Here is a 21,704-nt window from a genome sequence, read left to right as displayed (position 1 = left end):
CCATCCCACCAAGGTGGCCGGTTTTACGTGTACTAGGTCATGCTGCAGCGACCGTCGTAAATGTTTGTCCTTGAAGTTAATTGCAATGAACTTTTGTACTTTAGACAAACCCATCAAGCATTCCAACCCGTCACCCAGGATGCTCATGGGGTTTACATTCCGATCCGTGGGTTCAAATCTATGTTTGATGAAGGGAGCAAATTATGGACCCGAGTGAACATGGATACGACGGACAACTGGGTGCGAGGACGAATCTTCTGCGTCATTGAGGGGGGGGGGAGGTACCGTGTGTACAGGGGTCATGCTAATGAGGACCGGCGGTCTACATGGCGATTTCAACTTCATTGTCGTTCGGTGCAAGTGTGCGTGTGCGACGTGCAATGGCAAAACGTGTGTGTGTGTGTGTGTGTGTGTGTGTGTGTGTGTGTGTGTGTGTGTGTGTGTGTGTGTGTGTGTGTGTGTGTGTGTGCGTGTGTGCGTGTCAAGCCGTCCACCGGTGATAGCCCAACGAAACTGTGATGTATTGATGACGTTGTATGCCGTCGTTGTTTTCCCAACGTGTCAGAGCCGTGGCGGACACGATCTATGCTGTTCAGCTGTGTGAAGCGTCTGTTATCGCCTCGTAGGAACATGAAACGGATTTTCAAACAAGGAAAGCCATGACCCTCACACCGTGCACCTCAAGTGCGGCAAGGGCAAGCACAGTGTGTGTGTGTGTGTGTGTGTGTGTGTGTGTGTGTGTGTGTGTGTGTGTGTGTGTGTGTGTGTGTGTGTGTGTGTGTGTGTGTATATGTGTGTGTGTGTGTGTGTGTGTGTGTGTGTATGTGTGTGTGTGTGTTCGTTATAATAACATATTGAAACCCCAATACAATCACAACATCCATGATAACCACCACCTTTAAGCACACACACACAGTATTGCGCAATTTGCGCATTTCACGTCTTACCCTCATAACTCGGCCAACAACGTTTATATTTACCAACACCATAAACAAATACAGCAACCGGATACCGTATAGTCCGGATGACAATGTCGACACGTCAAAATGAAAATGCCGAATACGCACAATAACGTTTAACCTTCTATCGTTCACTCATAGTAATGACGCGTGGTATTCAAATGATGTAGCAATGTCGTGCGGACGTTTTCCGTAAGAGCAAAATAGCACAAAGGCAACCGATCGGAACACGCGTACACAGCGTACACAGTTCATGCGTATGAACCATTTGGTTGTTGTCCGAATGCTTATGCACGCGACAGGTACGGAGGTCCTCGAAGCACACGCTGTCTCCGACTCCAATTAGCAGACGGCTCAGAGGGGGACTTTGGGAAGGAACCTTGAGAAGGTGCGTTGAGAAGGATTCAGGAAAATCGGACACGTGTTCTGGGAGTTTCGTTGCACGTCTTGGGATTGGTCTCCACAAACAGGAGCTCCCCCTTACCCCCTCCCCGATAGAAGGGTCGAGCCGATAACAGGACGACGTGCGGGTGGAGATCGCACCCATCCGGCATCCCCATTGGTGCATGAGAGTCGAAATGAGCGAGGGTTGAGCGAGAAAACGAGCGCTCCTCCCCTCGGTCCTTTATCATTAGGGTTACAAACCTACACTTCGACTCGTGCACCGCTGCTGAACGCTACCTCTTTCTCATCATCATCATCATCATCATATTCCTCCTCTTCCTCCTCCTCTTCTTCCTCCTCCTCACCCTGCTCCTGCTCCTCCTCCGCCTCCTTTCGAGGGCCCTGCTATAGCCGCTTCAGTCGAATTATCAAGGACCTCCATTGCTGAGATATACTCCTAGAAAGTCATTAGAACCTCCCATCGTCAACGCCTCCTCGACTCATCGGCCACAATCGGCCTATCAGTTCCTAAAGTCATCAGCTTGCCGAGTCCTTGACTCGTCGCCTTTTCGTCGCACACCTTACCTCGAACGCACGACACCGAGCGAGCAGCTGCAAGCTCGGCCCGCGGGGCGCTCTCGCTCTCACATGGTCTCAGCCGGCATGGACGTCCCCGGTGCGCGCTCCGTGCACGCCGAGGCCGGCCTAGCGGCGTGCTGGCAAAGCTCGCATGGAGGCCCTGGAGGACTGCCTGCAGCCAGGGAGCCGGAGCCCGTGGGGCGGCTCAAGCGGGAGGAGGGCAGCGACGCGGACGCGGTGAGCCTTTTGAGCGTAACAAGACCTTCGGGTCCAGCTCGGGCCGCATGCACTCTGGCCCATGAGCGGTTGATCTGCACGGTGTTTGTGCATTCTGCGCACATGGTTATATCTCCGATCCGATGTTGCATTCCGCCCCCCCCTCCCTTTCAATTCGCTTGCGGAGCACGCGCGCGAGCACAACGCCTTCCCTTTTCGGGTTAAAATCTTCCTTTTTGTTAAAAAGCGAAAAATCAACTCGTTAATCGCAAAACATGACGTGCGGACGCTCCTCCTGGATTCCCGAATCAAGGATAACGTGCGGTTATTTATCATTTTCCAACACGGTGAGCATTTCATTTGTTTTCATGCGTACGAAACAATGCACCAAAGTACGTAACAAAGCCGATTAAACAGTTAATTTGACGTGTTTTCCGCATGGTGGGCCCGCGCCACTCCAGCTCACAGCGGTGGTGGCGCTCGGGGCTCGCTCTCCGGACACGCTGCTGCTCGGACCACGCGAATAAGGGTGGGGGGTGGGGGATTTGGGGCGCGAGAGGTGGGAGGTGGGAAAGTGGGAAAGGGGATGCAGCGGCCCGGCGGGGCAGGAACAGGCGGGGAGCGGATTACGAGTGTCGTCTCGCGTGAGAGACGGCTTCCATATGCCTCTGTTTCTGTGCTTGCATCCCTCATGCTCCCTCTCCCTCTCTCGCTCCCTCTGTGTCACTCCACAGCTTATAGACCACTTTAAAGGAGAGTAAAAATGTGCGAGAGGGCGAGGATGCTCGTGCTGCGCAAAGCGGGGTGCACGGGGATTAAAAGAGAGCTCGAGAAGGAGAAAAACGCACAAGAAAGGGGCGAAAGACGCTTAAACAGAAGCGCACAAAGAGACTCGACAATTGTGACAAGCAAGTGCGGTAATTGCACCGAAACAACCCAACAGGAACTTTGTGAGACGTTGATAAAACACAAGACAATAGACACATGTCCGTTTGATTAACAACATGGTCAGTAATTATTTAAAGATTATTAGAAATCGACGACTTCAGAGTAAACGTGTTATCACCGAGTACGTGTACGTAACGGCATACGGAGTGAGAAAGAAAGTAGCGGTGCTTGCATCGCTCGGGGAATAGAAGTGTAAACGATACCGTGAGATGCACGAACAAGCAGCTGCCATTTACGCTGTAAACGGTGATCGATTCGTTCGCTGGGTCTGGAATTGCACGCCGTTGGAAAGTTGGAATCATCGGGAACTTCACGCGTACTGAGCGAACAGAGCACACAGAGCGAAATTCCTTCTGAGTCACCCAACCATAAGTCTTTCGTTCCCAGGTTGATGTTGTACTGATGAGAATGCAGCAAAGATTTGAACTAAGCAGCGACCTTGTAGCCCTGTGACGTTATTATCACATCAGATGTCAGTCTGATAGAAGAACAATCAATTGAAAGAGTAATCAAAACGGAGTCGTTCGATGAACGTGGTTTCATGTCATGGATGAATTTACGGGATATTATATATATTTATATATATATTTATATATATATATATATATATATATATATATATATATATATATATATATATATATATATATCTCTATATACTATATGTGTATATATATATATATATATATATATATATATATATATATATATATATATATATATATATCTTTATATGCACTGAAATATATATATATATATATATATATATATATATATATATATATATATATATATATATATATATATATAATATATCTTGACTGATTTTTAAATTATTTTTTACAGTAAATATAGATATATTTACAGTTTATATATACATATATATTTACAATATTTATATATATATATATATATAGATATATATACACTGCATATATGTATTATATATATATATATAATACTGTATATATGTATATATGTACATATATATATAATACTGTATATATGTATATATGTACATATATATAATACTGTATATATGTACATATATATTGCACACATATCAGGGAAGATCGTCATTAAATCATTCCCTCACAATGTGTCACCCATGCTCAAGTTTGCAATAATTTTCAATTCAAACTATACAAAACCACAACGTAAGACACACAACACATTGTTATATCGTGAATTACTTTTGAAACAAACCCATCCCAAATGTCACAAAATATGGTTAAATGATCAACCAAAACACCAGCCGTTGATAACTAGCAGTCTTGCAAGTACAAGAAACCATTTTACATTTTACTATTAAGACTATATAATGAAATCAAAAAGTCAGAATATATATATATATATATATATATATATATATATATATATATATTTCCTGAAAAGCATATATGTGTATATATATATATATATATATATATATATATATATATATATATATATATATATATATATATATGTATATATGTATATGTATATATATATATATATATATATATATATATATATATATATATATATCCATGTAGATATACATATATTACTCTATTGTCGACTTTGTATAACATCATGCCATCTCTTTCGCAATCAATTACGAAGATTCGCTATTTGATGTTTGATGTGCTTGATAATATCAGTGAATCCCTTTCGGATGAGCTCCTGCTTACTTGGTTACCCTGCCAAACGTTATATCGGCGTTAAATGATGGACGGGTGAATGGCATGTGGTTCAGACATCGTGGTTTTCTTTCGTTTAATGTCGCCTTGAGGTCGGAGTCAGTGACGAGCACAATATATAAATATCAATATATATATATATATATATATATATATATATATATATATATATATATATAAATATAATGCTTGCAAGATGGTCCAGAGGTACACACACTTGTCTCTAAATCATCAAGCCTGGGTTTGAATCCCCACCCAGCCAAAATCTGCCATTTCGTTCAAGTTAAGCTGACCTCAGTGTGTTCACAGGCAGGGTGATTCATCAATGTGTGTGCCATCTCTCGGATGGACGTTAAACTGGGGACCGTCTGACGGCATTATTTGGAGGTTAAAGCTCCCACGGTTCATTGTGCCTTATTAGCGGCCGGTGTCTTTCGTGAAGAGAAGGCGATCTATCACTGGCACCATTGCCATATTCCAAATTTGTGCTGTAACTACAGCTGGTAAGGCAATAGCAAATCACCCAGTATAACCCTTGCCAAGAAACTGCTTAGGCAGCACCAATGCGTTGTAACAGAGTATGCTGCATGATAATCGGAAATGTGTGTGTGTGTGTGTGTGTGTGTGTGTGTGTGTGTGTGTGTGTGTGTGTGTGTGTGTGTGTGTGTGTGTGTGTGTGTGTGTGTGTGTGTGTGTGTGTGTGTGTGTGTGTGTTTGTACACACACACACACACTTTACTGCCTTCCAGAGCGATACTTTTCTACCGTGAGAACAGCATAGTAATTAAAATTTGACCCCAACAACTAGCATCGCGGGTGGACTGAAAATCCATCTCCAGACGATGAATCTACTTTACATTCAAACAATCTAATTGTACAGTTGCACTACTGGATGGATTGTCAGACACTTTATTTGGGGAGAACCAAGCCAGTGGAACACCATGAGGATGCATGTAAGGCAAGCACAGCCGGACGACTTCACTCAGTTACATACTTGAAACATCCCACATGCCTGACTAAAAAATAGAAATTATATTTCAGTCCTGAATGAAAATGTTATATATTGATGTGTGTATGTGTGTGTGTGTGTGTGTGTGTGTGTGTGTGTGTGTGTGTGTGTGTGTGTGTGTGTGTGTGTGTGTGTGTGTGTGTGTGTGTGTGTGTGTGTGTGTGTGTGTGTGTGTGTGTGTGTGTGTGTGTGTGTGTGTCATTGGTTTTTATCTCCATACGTGGGTTTGGGAAAGTGGAGCAAAGTCTTCCCAGGACTCAAAGTATCCACCTCCATTTTGGTGAGGGATTACGATTCAAGGACCAAGCTGTGCAGTTTTCTTGTTCTCAAAATTTTGTTCTGAGGGCTCTTTTCAAATACGTTACTGAGCCCCGTACAGCTTCCAACTGTAGTTCATTTGTAGTAATATTTCCAGGGATGGTTTTTAAGATATTTGTCAGGTTCTTCTTTATCATTCCCGTTGCTCCAATTATCACTGGTACAATTTTGGAATTCTTCAGCTTCCAGGATCTTTTGACCATTTTTGAGATTTTGGTATTTGGTCATTTTCTTGATTTCTGTGTTGTGTAGGTCAAATCAGTGGGGAATGAAACCTCAAATAGCAATGCCGTCTTTTCTTTTTTTGTACCCAAGTACGATATCCGGTCATAATGCTTTATTTTGATGCTCACATTCGATGTTATCATCAGGTCTTATGTGAGCGTTACTTCCTCATTTTCACCAATCACTTTTGGTTCGTGTTGCCATGAGTTTTCTGGAACTTAGACATTGAAATTTTTGTAGATGTGCAAGTGGATTACTCTACATACCTTGTTGTGCTGCTCTGGCATGAGTTTTTTTTTTTCATCCCGATAGGAGGTAACTCGTGCTTTCTGTTTCTACCTTGCAGAACCTCCACCTGTCCGATTGACTCTGTCCCACCATTTTCTTAAAGACATTCATGCAGTGTCCTTGGTCTTGGGTATTTATAATGATTCATTCTCCATCCCAGTTTAGCTGACCTCTTCTTATTCATTCCAATGACCCTTCTTTGTCGATGCCAAATCTGTGCAACTCCTTATTTTAATATATACTGTCCCTTCCTGCTCATTGTTATCCCAGTTATTGATGTATATCTGTTGATATTTTGTTATATATATATATATATATATATATATATATATATATATATATATATATATATATATATATATATATATATATATATATATATATATTTCCAATTGTTGGGGCTGTATTCAATGCTGTTTCGGTTTCATGCGTAACCTTTTTTTTATTCGCACCTGTTTTTTGGAAATGTTTTACCCGGTGGCACAGAGATACTTTTTCTGGTTTTCTGTCTTCATATTTGCATGCAAATTGTATTCAGTAGTCTGGTGGACTTTTGACATACTCAGCCAATCCTACTGTTGTCATTCTGTGCACTTGGTAAAGTTCCATTAGGCCGCAACCTCCTTCTCTTTTCAGCAGGTATATTCTCGGGATGCATTGAGTTTTGTGGACAGTGATGAGTTTCTTGTTTTGATAACTAGTTTGTTGATTTCCACTTGTGGCCAGTTTAATATTCTGCAGCTTCATGGAACACTGGTACTGGTAATTGGTTTATGGCTTTGATTTTGATTCTTGGTGAGAGGTATGTTTTCAGTATCAGCCTCGTTCTATGCAGGTATTCTTTGGTAATTGTTGTGTGTGTGTGTGTGTGTGTGTGTGTGTGTGTGTGTGTGTGTGTGTGTGTGTGTGTGTGTGTGTGTGTGTGTGTGTGCGCGTGCGCGCACTACAGTGCGCACGAGCGTGCTCATTGGCAAGTGAGAAAATGACATCAATGTTCCTTTTTCGTTGAGCTATTTAATGACACACATTTATTGAAGCACGAGATAATTAATAATCAAATATAATTTTCTCCTTTTGTCGATTGGCCTCAATGTGGTACATAAAGCAAACATTAAACCAGTACAATTTTTGCTGTTACATCTGGGTATACAAAAATAATAACATTGATAACTACACCAATAATACCATTTGTGATCTGTGCTGAATCATCATAATTATGATGTTAAATGCAAATTGCTTTTGGTTCATTGGCCATTCGCTTCACGTAACCATGCGAGATTAATATTTCATGACGTCACTGATGATGGATACGACTTGAGTGAAGGTATCGACTTGCAATACCTGTAAAATGGTGAGGTACTTACATCTGATGCAGAGAATAACGATTTAACTTGAATAAGTGATATTTTACCTGAAACGTGGTTGGATGTTTAAACACAAAGTATTGTAGTGATTGTGCTTGTAATACAGTGTCTGTTTAGGCCTAAATGACAGTGAACTGTTTGTGCCTTAACTAGTACTCCTGGAATAGTGTTTGTGTTGTCAGTATAGTGTAATATTTGTACTTTTAAAAGTATTATTTGTATTTGTACCGAAAGTAAAATATAATAGCGTTTACACTTTGATTGTTTATGTCTGCAATATAATATGTAGTCTTTCCATTGGAATTGGAGGAAAGTGTCTGTCCATAAAATATAATTGTACTGTTCTTGTACCTGAATGACAGAACGGTCTTTCTACCTTTTGTGTAGCACTATATTTGTATTTAATGTATAATACAGAGCTTGTAGCTAAAATATATACAATGTATTTGGACCGACTGTACAGTACAGCATTCTACCTTAAGTACAGTAGAGCGCTTGTAATCAAAAGTACAGTACAGGGCTTGTAACCTGAAGTACATCATGCTTGTAATATGAAGTACAGTTAAGTGCTTGTGGCTAAAGTTTCGACCTGGGGTACAGTATGTTACTTGTGGCTGAAGTGCAAATGAAGCGTTAGTATGTAAAATATGAAGGATATCAGTAAGTTTGTAGCCTTACATCAGTAATTCAATAAATATGTTTCTTTGTTTCTCACAACTTTAACTAAATTTTTAAATACCATTATTTTACTGGTTTAACCTTTGAACTGAACAATCTCCCCGTGTTTTGTTTTTCAATTTGTATATTAAACAACAGGTCACTTACTCATCAACCCTTGTATTACAAACGCAACTTAATTCAGTGATCGTTCAAAGTGAAATTTACTTTGTAGTATCGGAAATAATGTAGTGTGTTGCAGACTATGTATAGTAGTCTAGATAATGGTGCATATGATTGCATAATAAACTGTCGATAATTGGAATATCTACCAATTTGAAATCAATAATTTGAAAAGGGCGCAGTGTGGACGATTGTCTCCAATTCAAATTCTAATAATTATTAATCAGCAAGGTTTTTTTTGGTGAAGCTGTCACATCTGCTCTCTAGCATATGGTAATTAAAACCAATGTCCATTCACTTATGCTACACTATTGTATATTAGACTCGGTGAAAGTTCACTCAGAAATTCCAGTAACCTATGATGACAATGGACACAAACTACTACGACGACTAATCTGCATGCTAAGCTAAGGGGTGTAGCGACCCCACCCCCTTGGGTGGGGACGTTGGCCCCCTCTTTCACTTCGTTCCCTTGGGACAAGGAGGAACGCAAGATTAGGGCAGGAATTTAACAATTATTTTGGCCATGATGCTGGATATTGCTCGGAGATTGCAATATTGGTTTCTCAAACATCTAAACAAATTGCGCAATGGGACCATTAACATCCACCGATTAGTGCCGGTAGATGGGATGCCCACTTAATCTTCATCGGAGGGACGGCACACACATTGATGAATCATTATGCCTGTGAAACACCGGGATGACAGTTTATAGCTGGCCTGAAATTCAAACCCAGGCCCGACAGCTTAGCGGCGAAAATATACAGAAAACTGAACACAATAAAATGTAAAAAGGATGTGGTCATCTGACAAATATGATGCCAGTGGACTCGACGGAGACGGAGATGAAACCATGATGGGGGATGGCGATGGATAGACATTTCCACAGGACTTCGCAGTTATCACACTCACCTCCTGCCCCTTGACCCATATTCGGTCTGCAGAAGAGGTGTGCAGATCACCATGAATGAATGCTCACTCATTTACCAAACTATAGGCTCGTGATTGTAGAGGAGCTGAAAACATCCATGAATTAATTAAGCAGCGATTATATGATTCACAATTAGCAGCATTTGTAAACAGATCAAAATGCACCAAGTTGCCTTCAATTTCTCATTTTTCTTCAAAGATGTGCTTCTTACAATCATGAAAATCCTGCTTGGCATTATCCTCTATTTCTGCTGGTGAAAATTTACAGTTTGATTCAGGGAACTCTGATTGGCTGAGGGTTGTGCTCTTAAGTTATTTAATTGCTGGATTAGTTACCACTTCACATTGACCAGCCATATTGAAATTTGCAGATATGATGCAGTTGGTTGGTTGATAAAGTTAAGGCCTTACTAGCAAGGTCCTGTGTTTGGCCTTAAGCAACATACTTTTATCAATTACAACACAGCTTTTAAGGTGAAAGAAGTGAGAGAGGAATTCAAGAACCAGCCAAGAAAGTAACATACTCAAATAAACCTCCAATAGTATACGCAGCCTTTGGACATGTAGGATAGAGCAAAGGTATGCACATTTACCTTTAGCTGGCTAACTTGACATTAAATCTTGACTCGGCCACAAACGGACACACTGATGTTTTACATGAAGGGCAAGGTAACAATGTGTGTGCACCCTTCGGGTGGACATTAAGCAGGATGACTCGTCTTACAGCATTGCCCGTTGGTGGACGTCAAAGACCCCACGATTCATTTAATGAAGAATATGTGAGTTATTGCCAGTCCGCTTACCAAATTTCCAACTTCTGCCACAGTCGGACGTCTGACTTGGCCTGCTAGTTCAAGAATGACTTGGGTCAGAATGGTTACTCCAAGCTAACCCAACAAAGTGAGAATAATTTGGAGCCAGTAAAGATGAAAAATAAGAGAAGAGGAGGAAGAAGAGGCAGATACAACCTTTACACTTCCTGAGTAGACAATGAGTATCAGATAACAAGAAGAGAGGAGGAAGATGAAGGCCAGATATACATGGTTAAGATTGGTGGAAATGAATTACATACAAAAGACTTTCTCGCCACAAACCTATGTATCCCCCCTCTTATATTCAAAATTGATCTCCCCCCAAATAATCAAAATTTATCCGACCTCGTATATTCAAAGTTGACCGTTGCTTGCATATTCAAAATTGACTACCCCTTGTATATTCAAAATTGGTTTGTCATATATTCAAAATTGATCTCCCCTCTTATGGTCAACAATGATCACCCCTCGTATATTCAAAATGGATCTCTCCTGGTATATTCAAAATTGATCACCCCACATATATTCAAAATTGATCTCCCCTCTTATGGTCAACAATGATCACCCCTCGTATATTCAAAATTGATCTCTCCTGGAATATTCATAACTGATCTCCCCTCATATATTCAAAATTGATCTCCCCTCATATAATCAATATTGATCTGCCCTTGTATATTCAACATTTATCTCCCCTTGTGTATTCAATATTGGTTTCTCATACATTAAAATTGGTCGCCCCTCATATATTCAAATTGATCTCCCCTTGTATATTCAACATTTATCTCCCCTTGTGTATTCAATATTGGTTTCTCATACATTAAAATTGGTCGCCCCTCATATAGTGTATTCAAAATTGATCTCCCCTCGTTTACTCAACATTTATCTCCCCTTGTGTATTCAATATTGGTTTCTTATACATTAAAATTGGTCAACCCTCATATACTCAAAATTGATCTCCCCTCTTATGGTCAACAATGATCACCCCTCATATATTCAAAATTGATCTCTCCTGGTATATTCAAAATTAATCACCCCACATATATTCAAAATTGATCACCCCTCGTATATTCAAAATTGATCGCCCCTCGTATATTCGAATTGATCTCCCCTCGTATATTCAAAATTGACCTTCCCTGGAATATTCATAACTGATCTCCCCTTGTATATTCAAAATTGATCGCCCCTCATATATTCAAAATTGATCTCCCCTCTTATATTCTAAATTGATCTTCCCTGGATTATTCATAACTGATCTCCCCTCATATATTCAAAATTGATCTCCCCTCATATATTCAATATTGATCTGCCCTTGTATATTCAACATTTATCTCCCCTTGTGTATTCAATATTGGTTTCTCATACATTAAAATTGGTCGCCCCTCATATATTCAATATTGATCTCCCCTTGTGTATTCAATATTGGTTTCTCATACATTAAAATTGGTCGCCCCTCATATAGTGTATTCAAAATTGATCTCCCCTCGTTTATTCAACATTTATCTCCCCTTGTGCATTCAATATTGGTTTCTCATACATTAAAATTGGTCACCCCTCATGTACTCAAAATTGATCTCCCCACATATATTCAAAATTGATATCCCCTCGTACATTGAAAATTGATCTCCCCTCATATATTCAAAATTGATCTCCCCTTGTATATTAAAAATTGATCATCCCTTGTGTATTCAATCATGGCTTCTCAAATATTGGTCGCCCTTCATATATTCAATCTTGATCGTCCCACGTATATTCAATGTTGATCGCCCCTCATGTATGTAAAAGTAATTCCCCCTCATAATTTCAAAATCGATCCCCCCACCCTCATGTCATCAAATTTGACCCCCCTCCTCCTAATATGAAAATTAATCTCCTCTGAGATAATCAAAATTGATTTCCCCCCATATATGCAAATTTTATCAGTCTTCATATATTCACAGTTCATTGTCCCTTGTTTGTATATTGAAAATTTGTTTCTCATAATTTCCAAATCAATTTTCCATTATATGTTCAAGATTGATCTCCCCTCATATTTTCAACCTATTCTCATCTATCTATGATTCCAGCAATGTGTGTGTGTATGTGTGTGTGTGTGTGTGTGTGTGTGTGTGTGTGTGTGTGTGTGTGTGTGTGTGTGTGTGTGTGTGTGTGTGTGTGTGTGTGTGTGTGTGTGTGTGTGTGTGCGTGTGTGTCTGTGGGTGTGTACGTGTGTGTGTGTGTGTGTGTGTGTGTGTGTGTGTGTGTGTGAGAGAGACCGCTGTTTCTCGACAACCACTGGTCCGATCTAATTGAAACTTGCCAGGTATATTGCTGGGGACCTGAGGATGTGCCTTTTCAAGGTTTGATATTAATCGGACAAGTGCTTCCCAAGTTATGGCCATTTATTTACCAAACCAATGACAAGACACGTTGTTGCGTGGGCATGGCCGATGGGGAAGGGAAGCTCAGCCGCATTCGCCATTACAGGCTACAACGTACGGACTTCCGGATAGTGATGACCGTGTATTCTAATAATTTCTCGATTTCTTATGCGCATTTATAGATAAACACAATGGCCCAAGTTATGATCGTTTTCATATTAGACGGTGCATAAATTTCGGTAACATCAGAGTGCTGGTATGCTCCGAACCAGGAAGTAAATTTTTTTTCTCTCTCTTCTCTTCTCTTTTTGTTTTTCCTTGCCACGACATTGCGAAAAGGTAAAATACTTTGGCGCTAATTGAATAATTGGGTATTAAAACTAAATTGCGAATAATCGTAACTGCGAATAATATGCGAACTTCCAGGTCACGCACGTCCGGGCATGCGAGAGCGAAGAAACGGCCTGTGTGGTTGTTGCTTGTTGCTCGTGGTTTGAATATTTATTTCTTAATTATTATTATTTTTTTTTTTTTTTACGTGCATGTACAAGTATATGTTAAATTGATCATCCCTCAGGTATTCAAAATGGATCTCCCCTCATATATCAAAAAGTTATTGTCCCTCATATATTTCAAGTGCATGCTTTTTTCCTTATCCTGTACTTTGTTTACATGTTAATGTAATGAATGCTAGTAATGTTTGTAGTGATGTTGTCACTGTCCAGAGTTAGAAATTGATGGCTTTTTCAACGCTGCATTTTTACCTCCACCACCTAAGGTGGACAGAGGTTATGTTTTCACCCCTGTCTATCTGCCTGTGTTTTGGTTTGTTTGTCTGTGAGCACGACGTAACAAATAGTGATGGACAGATTTGGACGAAACTTAGTGGATGAGTTGGGTAGGTAACAAGAACAAGCTGATTACATTTTGGTTAATGTACGGATGCAGATTCGGCCTATCATGGGCATACAAAACGTTATCTGTTGAGCCTGGCAGAGGTATGTGCTCCGCTGAGCATCGTTCTTGTTTATTCATGCAGTCTTTGTCATATATATATATATATATATATATATATATATATATATATATATATATATATATATATATATATATATATATATACATATATATATATGCATGTCTCATAAAAGGCATTCCCGATATTCAAGCTTGTCAGCAACGATAACTTTAAAAAATACGTTTATATCTTTACTCACCAGCTAGCATTACTTCAAGTGGTAACAGTTTTATTCTTCATTAAGGAGATGAGGAACTGTGTTTAACATACACTACATGCAAGAACACATGGAGTGCTCCAGGGCACGTGGAAATCATGAGATTTCATTTATAATTGGAGTTTCGTGCTCCTTTCAAGAATTCCCACTCAGACGTTTAATACTACGGTCTTAGGTACTGGCACCATTGGCCTACATCGTGTGTCCTCATTTTACTATTGAAGTTTCTTTATTGCCCTCAATCTGTTGTCCTGACTGTACCATAAGCAAAGCCACAACCTGTTTTGATGGAGAATGTTCTGTTACCGACGTTGACATAAAGCTTATTTCAATAGTGCATTTATGACTTAGAAAATTGCAGACTCAGGAACCATTAAACAATAGTACAGTAATAATAATAATAATAATAATAATAATAATAATAATTTGAGTAATGTCTATTTGTGTGTTTGTTTGTTTTACTTTGATGCACAACTGAACTGCGAGACAAAATGATTGGAAAACTGCTCGTTGTATTCGGGGGAGGGGTCCAAGGGAATATTTTAGGGGTTAAAAAAATGAAGTCTTGGGAATTTGGGGTGAGGGGAGCACCCCAGTTCTCTTAATGTAAGTGTGTATTGAGTATCGCGGCTCCTGGTAGGATGGGGTATTACAAGTCACCCATCCATAATGCTGGGGAAACTAGAGAGTTCGTAGAACATGGTACCCTGCACAGTGTTCCTTTGATTTTAATAAAATAATAATTTCAACTATCGTTAAAAAAAAATCCAAAAGTTTAGTGCTATTGAAGTAGTCCAGAAGCAGTCCCGAATACCATCTTTGTACACTACTCCACTGAACCTTTATTAGCCCTTGTTGGACTTCGTCTGAAATGGGGGCTTATGGATTTGTTCTCGATTTTCTAATATGTGCGTGTGTGCGTCCTCAATCATATCTCGGACATTTATTGACCGATTTTATTCATACTTGGCAGAAAGGCAACACATGATGGTACACACCTGAACATCATTTTGTTTCGTGATGTGATCAAAGATGGCTGACTGGTGGCCATTTTCGTTGCAAAAAACCCGGTGTCGAACACGTCCTCAACCATTTCTCAGACATGCGTTTACTGATCTTGTTCAAACTTGGCACACATGAATGATGGCTTACATGCAAGTCCTTTTGTTTTGAGATCATAACCAAGATGGCGGACTGGTGGCCATTTTGTTACTTAAATGTGTCCCTAACTATTTCTCAGACATGCATGGTCAGATTTTGTTCAAACTTGGCACAAGCACAGTACATGATGACATGCGTGTGCATCTCACTTTATTTGGCGATCTGATCAGAGATGGCCGACTGGAAGATTGGCGGCCATTTTGGTTGTACATAAATATGGGCTAGCCCTTTAACTCCATTCAGCAAAATTACTAAGAAAATGGGGGCTATGACATTTTATGTCTTTTTTACTTGTTTAAATTGATTTACTGCAAAACTGGAGGTTTTTGTATGACAGGCAATTTATGACAGGCAATTTATGTTCTTCAGTGTTCAAGTGTATAATTTAATTTAAATAAACCTGGTGTTTGCATAGCGGCTCGGGCAGCTGGCTTAGGATTCTGAGTTTGAGCCCCGTTAGCTGCTGAATTAACACGAAGTGGGGTTGACTCAGCCTATCATCCTTCCGAGGTCAGCAAAATGAGGCTCAGTGTACTGGTGGAGGGGCACAGCGTCAGCGGCACAGCCACACCTCCAAAAAATGATAGTTACATGGCAGCCAAGCTGCCAAACACAAGAACAGAGATTAGATTAAATTAAAATAAAATAATGATTATAAAAATCAAATAAATTCTAGTTTTTAATCGCCATTTTTCACAGTGTCTATTACACACCACCTCATCAAACACATTGCATTAATTATATTCATGTCTGTTGTTTGTGTCCTTTACGACGTCGTCAAAAACAGTAGGTTTCCTGTTTGGAATGATTTTCAATTTTGTTTGACTGCCAGGCAGATAAACAGAGTAAAAATGTTATCTCACTCCTCTCTGTACATGTGTGATCGGGACGAATTCAAAGCCAAAGTACAGTAAACCGAGAAACTTGTCTTCCTATTCATGTTCCGAATTCGTGTTCAAAATAAAACATTCAATTTAAATAAGCTATTCCTCAATCGTAAACTGGCGATCATAAACTGATAAGACAGTCAGACAGATGGATGGATGAACATAAACCAATTGCTTAACCCCATTTTTCACTTTCCGTGTATGGGGTAATTAACTCGTCCATATGGACGGGTTCTTCACCAATAATAATAATAATAATCATTTGCAGTTATTTATTATTTATAGTTTGTCATTGTCATGTTATATTACAGATAAAAAAAATCCTACATAAAAACTTCTTAATTTATGCCATCGTAGTTGGCAGGACAGCTTAAAGGTATGCGCATTCGCTTTTGAGCTGTCCTTCCTGGGTTCGATTATAGCTGGGTTGAGAGTGAATCCCGACCCAGCTATAAACTGTCACCCTGGTGTTTCACATGTTGGCCAATGTATCAGTGTGTGTGTGCTGTCCCTCAGAAAGACACGGAGTCAAAATATCAGTCTGCCAGCACAGGTTGTCGGTGGATGTTAAATATCCCATGGTGTCTTTCAGAAAGAGGAGGCAAGTCGCCGGTACCATGAACAAACCACAATTTGTGCTCTCTTCTAAAGGGGGCATTGCTTCAGTGGTACAGCTACCCTCCCAGCAATGGTGCTACCAGCAGCCATGTACTGCACAAAAATCAATGAATTAAATGAATTTCTTATTTGCAAATTTCTTGAATTAAACACTCATTGAGAGTTCACCAGTAAGCCCATAGCCTGACATATAGAAGTGAAAAATTAATGTGGATTGTTGAAAGTTTGAAATCTTTGTAAAAGTATGCTGTGTATAAAATTCGGTTAAAATTATTCCAGCTATACAATAACTAGTTTTGTGGGGTTTTTTTTCAAACCACCTTTTAAATTTCAGACCAATGACGCTGATCACTCCACGAGGATGTTTGTTCAATTATATCTCATATTTGTGGAGTTTACTTGTGAATGTTCAGGATCTCACATTAAAGAACAGGTTGTTCACCAAACATGTTCTGAAAATTTATCAATATGTTTATATGTGCATTAAATATTTTGATGCAAACTATTGTGGTTGCCCAACTATTGGGAAAATTAATGAAATTTAACTCCGAAGTTGTTATTTCTCGAGGCTGTTGAAAAAAACAGCCGTGTGCCATATATGGATGGTGATGTCATGTTCTCCAAAACAAAGCGGACGCTCACTCGCTCATTGAAGAAGTGTCCAGTTCAGCGGGCCGTTCTTTCGCTTTTTTTGAGCTTGCAACTGTCTATATTATCCTTTTTTTTATTTTGAATTATTGTAGAACAAAGCTATTTGGATATTTATACATCATGCCTCGTACGTGTGTCGTCACGTTTTGCTAAAATGGCTGGAAAATGGCAATGGATAAGATTTGTACAAACAAAACGGGGGAATTTTCCCCCCAATATAAACGGTAAAAAGAGGACCCTTTGGATAGACTTGTCATTTGTGGTGACCATTTCACAGCCGACGATTACGAAGGTATAAACACATCTGATCACCACTCTGTGAATATGAGTTGTTGGTTGACAAGCTCTCCAGATACTGCTCTGTCACAGAATCATTTGTTGAGTTTAAGTGAGTAAAACCTTGAAATGTATTCTTAAAGAGTACATGGAAAAACACATAAATAAACTTTCGAAAAAACACAAGCATGAAAAAAAATTCTCAACAAATCAACTTATTGTTGATTAACTTGCTTTTTTAACAGCATCAGAAAATTGGGATATTTCTTTTCAATTGTAAAAAAATTGATCAATTTTCCACTTTTTTTTCTAAATTTGGTAGAATATTTCCCAATGAGGCTGAACATGTTTTGGTATTTCTATGCCACAACAGTCTCTTGAAAGTTGGGGTTTGTTCTATCTGTTCACTTTCGCTGGGGTCAAGCTCAGCTGTCAGAAAGACTTCAACGCCAAGGATACGGTGTATAATATATTTTGGTCCATTATTAATTCATTCTATTTCTGACTCTTGAGTGACTAGAGGGTTAAAAATTATTATATCAAGTCACAGATGAATCAAACTTTACATTATTTTATGCATCGAATAAGAAAATGAAAATCTACAAACCAATCTGTCTGGTGGAGTCTGTCAATGTGAACTGCCAGGCAGTCAGTCCTGCCACTTGTACACGAATTAGGCCGTTCTTTGGCACTTGCAAGTGGCTCAAATTTATATGGCTCAGGGCCAGAAACTTCATAGTATAAATTCCCACCATCCTCCGACTCGTCCTCGGCAATATCGGAATGAAAACACTCAATTTCATCTCCGCTGAAATCACTCTCTGATTCGCATCTCGCCATTGTTCACATGCTGTTTCCGAATGTTCACAAAGTTTTCGGAGAACGTGACGTCATAGCATCTTTGGTAAATTTCGGTCTATTTTTCGATCACTGACAAAAGTTTTGACTTCAAAGTTAATTTTAGCATGTTTTGAGTTTCAAATGTAAGAAAATAATTGCCCAACGATTATTAATGTGATTACAACCTTCGAATCACGCGAAGTCATCAGCGACCCAAAACCTGCTCTTTAAATTTAGATTTATAGAGCACGTCACAGCGTTTGCAAATCATGGCTAATCCTATTTTGCTTCTGCGTGCTGTACAGATTCAATGTACAGCAAATCAATCTGGGTTTAATTTATGATGACTCTCCAGATCTATATATAAATGTAAATCGGTAAAAAGTAAGCATAGAGCTTTTGCCTCAAGTCGACTTTGAACCAAATCTTGTGTGTGGGAAGCACACGTCAAAATATAACCAGCAGTTCTTTGTGAACCGTTTTGCAGATCACTAGCAGGGTACCTGTCTCTGACGTGTTCGTAGATGTCTCACCTCAAATGAGCATTTTTTTGGAATGTGTATTGGTATAAACTGGAATTCAACATAAAGTGATGATGAGGACCGTAACACGTAGTACATGTTTACCTTATCGCCAATGGTGGTCCACTCAAAATATGAACTCTTGTTAGTGATTAAAAATATATGTCGTAAAAATATATGTCGTGCATAGCACGATACTTGTGAAATCCAAATAAACAATAGGTGCCTTTGAAAAAGCAATTTGGTAATTTCGAAAATTTGACCTATTATGTGTTTTACTTGATGGAATGTTGCACAAAACAAATTTGATTGATACATTATGTAATTGTGGTGTAATAGATGTTTTACATGATTTGGATGGCATTGACCTTGACCTTTCACGGATCTTGATTATATTTTATACACATATACTACACATACCTACAAATAAGCTGTGTAAGTTTCAATTTGCTATCTTGAAAAATTCCTGAGGTGTGATAATAATAGTCACAAAAAATCCCATTTGATTATAATGGGGTGAAATTGTTGTCATGGACACTGTTTTCTCTTAGCCATGTGGGGACTTTTTGCGATGCTTCCAACGATGCTTTTTTTGAATAATTATACATATAATTTTTAATTATATAATTTTTGTATAATTTAATTATATAATTATATAATATAATTTAATTATATAAATTATATAATTATATAATTTTAATTAATTATATAATTTTTGAATAATTATACAAAATATAAATAATTATATTTTGCGCTCTCTTAGCTTGTTACTGAGGCGGTTTACCAATGGGGGCACCTTTTGCTTATGGCTGGTGACCCTCAAGTGTTACTGCAGAAGGCCTTCAGACAATGTCTTTGGGGTCTAAGGGTTCTTATGGAGTCTACAGGATCTACAGGGTTTCAAGTCCATTTCGACCCCTGAGTCCTAAGAGGTCTCAGGGGTCGAAATGGTCGTTGGGGTTGAAAGGGTCTTCAAGGGTATTAGGGTTATAAAGGGTCTTAAAGGTTTAAAGAATCTGGAGGGTCTTGGGGATGTAAATTGTTTGAGGGGTCTTAGGGTTAAAAGGGTCTAGAGGGTCTTAAAGGGCCTTGGTGTTATGAGGGGTTAAAAGGGTGTAAAGGGTCTTTGGGTTATAAAGGGTCTTGGGAGTTTAAAGGGTATTTGGGATTTTGGGGGGTCTGAGGTCTTAAGGGTTGAAAGCATCTTAGAGGTATTAATGGTCTTAGGGGTCGAAAGAGTCTTCAGGGTCTTATCATCTGTTTATGATACAATATATAATAATATATAATGTCTTGGGGGTCTTATGGGTCTTCAAGGGTCTTTGGGGTCATAAGTGTCTCTTTGGGTTTAAAGGATCTGAAGGATCTTAGGGGCCTAAAATAGTTTTGGGAGTCTTAAGAGTCTTATGTATCTTGGGGGTCTAAAGTGTCTCAGGAGTCTAAATGGTCTTAAGGGGTCTTAAAGTGTCTTAGGGTTATAAAGGGTATCGGGGGTCAAAAGGGTCTTCAAGGTCTTGGTGGTCTTAAGGGTCTTATGTGGTTTTAGGGGGTCTTAAGTGTCTTGAGGGTCTTAAGGCTCCAAATATTCTGAGGCTACATTATAACCTCCATCATCAGTCCTTGATGTCAATATCCTTCAGAAACACATTTCTGAAAAAAAAAACATGGAGTGTTTGCTACTGTGATGTATAAATTATATATATATATATATATATATATATATATATATATATATATATATATATATATATATATATATATATATATATATATATATATATAGTGACCTGCAAAAGTATTCACTCCCCTCCAAAGTTTTCACATTGTGATGCCACCTGAGCTTATTTAATGATGCTTTCAAATCAAACTTAGTATATATATAGTCTTCACAATTTACAATGAACCCTCCAATACCATGGGGGTTAGGTTCCTGGAAAACGCCACGATAGTTAAAACCATGATTGTGAAAAACCAAGAGCCAGTGGCATGAGGGGGGTTTGGTTAGGCCGAGGTCACATTTGCCACGGCGGCCGTGGGGTCTCCAAAATCTACGGCCACTAGCAATTATATGGCGGCCGCAGTATTTCCACGGTCACACAATGTAGCAGTCACATATGTTTTTATTTTTCGGGGAGCCGCACGGCGTATTTATAAATTGTGGAGACCGAAAACGTGGGGTTGCCGTACGGTCTTTGATTTGATGGCGCACGGTGACCTTAAGGGGGCCCTGTGGTGGCCATATAATTTTCAAGGCAGATGCAAGGCGACCGCAGAGGGCCCTAAGGCAAACATGCGGCCAGACGGACGGTAACGAATGGGTGAATTTTATTTATTTATTTTTACCATTTTTTTTCGGCTTGTCGAATTGCTACGGCGAACGTAGAAATGAAAAAAGTTATAACTCCGCGTTATAATTCCACGGCGACCTTACGGCCTGTAAAATATAGCCAAACGGCGTAGGGCCACCCTGAGGCCACCTCAGAAACTGCGGCTGCTGCACGTTTCTGTCAATTCAGAGGGCGTACGGCCGCCATATCCTCGCCGTAGAGAAAATGTGACTTAGGCCTTACTGGACTTCGAGAAAATATCAAGGGAGATCGA

At 39.4% G+C, this 21,704-nt stretch overlaps 1 protein-coding gene and 1 long non-coding RNA gene across 3 annotated transcripts in view; one reads left to right on the top strand and one right to left on the bottom strand.

The window, feature by feature from the left end:
* Positions 1-2,059, bottom strand: part of LOC147013028 (uncharacterized) — a 16,982-nt gene extending 14,923 nt beyond the window's left edge. For both annotated transcript variants that reach the window (XR_015051159.1, XR_015051160.1), the window contains exon 1: positions 1,929-2,059. This is a non-coding gene — a long non-coding RNA (uncharacterized LOC147013028). The remainder of the gene's footprint in view (positions 1-1,928) is intronic.
* LOC147013027 (LIM/homeobox protein Lhx9-like) overlaps positions 1,992-21,704 on the top strand; it is a 181,920-nt gene continuing 162,207 nt past the window's right edge. Inside the window, exon 1 of the mRNA XM_085854472.1 lies at positions 1,992-2,159. Within this exon, the coding sequence (XP_085710598.1) occupies positions 1,992-2,159 (168 nt within the window). The remainder of the gene's footprint in view (positions 2,160-21,704) is intronic.

Source organism: Eptatretus burgeri, chromosome 14, assembly GCF_056783735.1.
Source record: "Eptatretus burgeri isolate ZD-2024b chromosome 14, Ebu_testis_v1, whole genome shotgun sequence".
In the NCBI taxonomy this organism is placed as follows: domain Eukaryota; kingdom Metazoa; phylum Chordata; class Myxini; order Myxiniformes; family Myxinidae; genus Eptatretus; species Eptatretus burgeri.
The sequence above is the reverse complement of the archived record's forward strand: the minus strand, read 5'-3'. Positions and strand labels throughout refer to the sequence as shown.